We start from the raw sequence: 3,410 nt of genomic DNA, 5'->3' as shown, positions 1-3,410 counted from the left end.
AGCAGTTTTAACTGACAACATATTTGTATATCCTGGTACTAGAAAATAATCATGAAGACAATAAAAATGTTCATTTAAAATTATGGATATTTTATTTACATGATACCACATGGGTAGAACATTATGGTCATCCAGTCTTTAGCTCCCCCATAGATACAGTGTTAAAGTTTCAGTTGTCAACTTCTCCTGTGATCACATTGGAAGAGCCTAACACTGGTGTTGGACTCAAATATTCCGGAAAGCATACTGCAAGATATTTTGCAAAATGGTTGGTGAAAGATTACTTAGTCTATCTTAGGAAGCTCTTATGAGCATTTTAAGACCCTGAAAATGTTACATTAGAAAATAAATCTCTTCATTTTTTTTAACCTAGATCTTCTGTACTTTGGCAACGAGCTTGTTTTGCCAATTATCCCTACTAATATTTTCTAAATTCTTAGGCTCACTAATTTAGAAATGTTGAGCTGGTCTTAAGGACATGAGCAATTAATGAGGTGTTATTTTATTCTAGAAATTCTAAATTAAATAAAAATTTTTATTTTGGTATAATGTTTTTGATGTTCTTCTAATTGACAGAGCTCTTTTACCCTTGAGAGGAAAAGTCCACTTTCTGTGAGAACAATGAGGAATAAAAAAAAAATAGAACAAATAGCGTGCACACTTTTATAACTATTTTTGCTAGCGTAAAAATATTTTAACTGTTTTGCCTTAAAATATAAATAACTACAATATATTGACATCTTGCTTTTAAAATAAATTATAGGAAGCACAACAATTATTAAACAAGTAAAAATAAATACTCTAGATTCCTAGTGTTGTTAATTTATGTAAAAAGACATAAAGGAGAAGAGAAGGAGCATTAAAAAAGGTAAGACGGAGTGGGCACCTGGGTGGCCCAGTGGTTGAGTCTCTGCCTTTGGCTCAGAGCATGATTCCGAGGTCCTGGGATTGAGTCCCACATTGGGCTCCCCACAGGGAGTCTGTTTCTGTCTCTGCCTATGTCTCTGCCTCTCTCTGTGTGTCTCTCAAAAATAAATAAAAACTTCTTTTTTTCAAAAAATGAAATAAGAAGGAAATCTGGAAAAAGAGACATAGACTGGTTCTGCCAACCAAGTTAAGTAATGAATTCACTCATCAAATATACATTTTGAACATTTTGCAAGCTATGAGACATACAGAAGGAGGTATTAGTGCTGGACAGAGATAACTATTACCTAGTCAGCCTGGTAGGGAACACAGGAAGTAGCACAGAGTGAGAGGTATTGAATTGAGATCTGTCAAGGGAGTTCAGCCAAAGAGTGGGGAATGGGGACTAGGGTGGCAAATGATTTTCTATGTGTGAATGTGCAGAATTTGTAGAGAACATAACACCTGAGGATGCTACAAGCTGCTGGGTATTGTGGGAGCTCAAGCAGAGGGTGGAATTTGTGGGTAGACTCACTGAGCCATGTCATACAAAGGTCTTGAAATCTAAACTGACCTTAGATAAACTTCTATATTTTCTTTCCAAGCACACTACAATTTTCCTATATCTTTCTGCTATATCTAAAAGAAGGAAGAAAAAATAAAAATAAAAGAAGGAAGGAGCACCTTCCATTTCAAGTGACACAAATGAGGCAAGGTGAGAGGACTAGATGAGAGCTCATATTCACACAGAGAATTAGTTGTGATTTAGACCTCTTGAAAGCAGTATAATTTTTGTTTTCCTCTCTGCTTTGATAATTAATTTGTTTTATTACTTAAAACTGATACTATCGGGATATAAAGATAAGAGGAGAAGAAATGAAGACACAGAGAGTCCCATTGTTTCCTCAGACCCTGCAGCCTCCAAGGGATATTTGAATTCTCAAGTTTTCTGTCTATTCATTGAAACGTGCAAACCTATTTTGAATGGAAAACTTCCCCATTACCTTCTTCATTGAGTCTACAACCTCCCTGTTCCTTAGACTGTAGATGATAGGGTTCAGCATGGGAGTAAGGACGGTGTCAAACATAAAGAGAGCCTGGTTCAGAATGGGGGTGTGGGAAGATCCAGGCCTCATATATATTAGCATGGCTGGACCATAGTAAAAGATGACCACAGTCAGATGGGAAGAACAGGTAGCCAGAGCCTTTATCCTTCCCTCATGGGAGTTTATTCGCAGGACCTGAAGGAAGATGAGGATATAGGAGGTCAAGATGAAGCTTACTGGGAGAAGAACCACCACAATACTAGTCACTACTACTCCTTTCTCATAGGCTGAGATGTCCTCACAAGACAGCTTCAAAATGGCTTTGACCTCACAGAAGAAGTTGTGGAGTTCCCGGGGGCCACAGAGGGGAAAATGCATGGCATAGGCTGTGTGGGCCAGGGATGCTAGAGTCCCTCCCACCCAGGACCCAATGGCCATTCTCTGGGAGACCCGAGGGCTGATAATAATTGAGTACTTGAGAGGATTGCAGATGGCCACATAGCGGTCATAAGCCATGAGGGTCAAGAGTAGGCACTCAGCAATCCCCAGAGTCAAAGTGAAGAAGATCTGGGTCCCACAGCCAACCAGGGAAATATTCTTCTTTCCTGAGAAAAAATTAACCATCATTTTTGGGACTATGCTAGAGATGAAAGCCAGGTCAATGAGAGAGAGTTGGCTAAGCAGGAAATACATGGAGGTGTGGAGATGGGGATCCACCCAGATAAGGAAGATCAAAGTGGTGTTTCCTGTGATAGCAATGGTGTAGATGAGGAGGACAACAGAGACAAGAAGTCTGGTATGTTTCATTCCAGAGAAAAGGCCCAGGAGAATGAAGTCTGTGCTCAATGTCTCATTTCGTATCTCCATGCTTTCTCCTTACCAGCTTCACCTGAAAGATAGTGGAGGCTTTCATAACACATGTATATGAAGCAGTTCTATAAAATATGGTAACTGATTGCAAAACATGAACTATTTTGGGGGGGACTGAAAACAGAATTTCCCTACTTCAGAAGGATGTTTAAGTCACAGGATAGGAATTATTAACCATATCATGGAAATGAAATTATTTTTTTTCCATCAATGCTGCAGCCCATTCTACATTTACTTTTTGTACCTCACCTTTAATTCTCCTCTTTTGATAATCTAAAGAATTCTTAAATTCATACAGTTTTTTTCACATTAATGATTGTAATCAAAACAATGGCATAGCATAAGGAGAATGATGTAATAAAATACTTCTGTGATTCAGGGTTAACATAGATTAAATATGTCATGTGAAGTAAACAGCTATATTTTGGGAAACCCCAATATCATTTATTTAACTTGTTGAAGTTCCTTCAGTGAGTGGACCATTGAATGTTCCAACACATACTTGGCCTCAATAATATTTATCTCTTCACTAGAATGAATTTTGTACTCTCCCTCACCATCTGTATTCAGAATCAACAAGCAGCAAAC

General features: G+C 38.2%; 1 protein-coding gene across 1 annotated transcript; it reads right to left on the bottom strand.

Annotated features, from left to right (window-relative positions):
- Positions 1-1,859: 1,859 nt before the first annotated feature.
- OR2AV12 (olfactory receptor family 2 subfamily AV member 12) lies at positions 1,860-2,819 on the bottom strand. The gene has a single exon (XM_038557531.1). It carries the CDS (start codon positions 2,817-2,819, stop codon positions 1,860-1,862), a length of 960 nt encoding a protein of 319 aa, XP_038413459.1.
- Between the last annotated feature and the right edge of the window lie 591 nt (positions 2,820-3,410).

Source organism: Canis lupus, chromosome 14 (assembly GCF_011100685.1).
Source record: "Canis lupus familiaris isolate Mischka breed German Shepherd chromosome 14, alternate assembly UU_Cfam_GSD_1.0, whole genome shotgun sequence".
Taxonomy (NCBI): domain Eukaryota; kingdom Metazoa; phylum Chordata; class Mammalia; order Carnivora; family Canidae; genus Canis; species Canis lupus.
The sequence above is the reverse complement of the archived record's forward strand: the minus strand, read 5'-3'. Positions and strand labels throughout refer to the sequence as shown.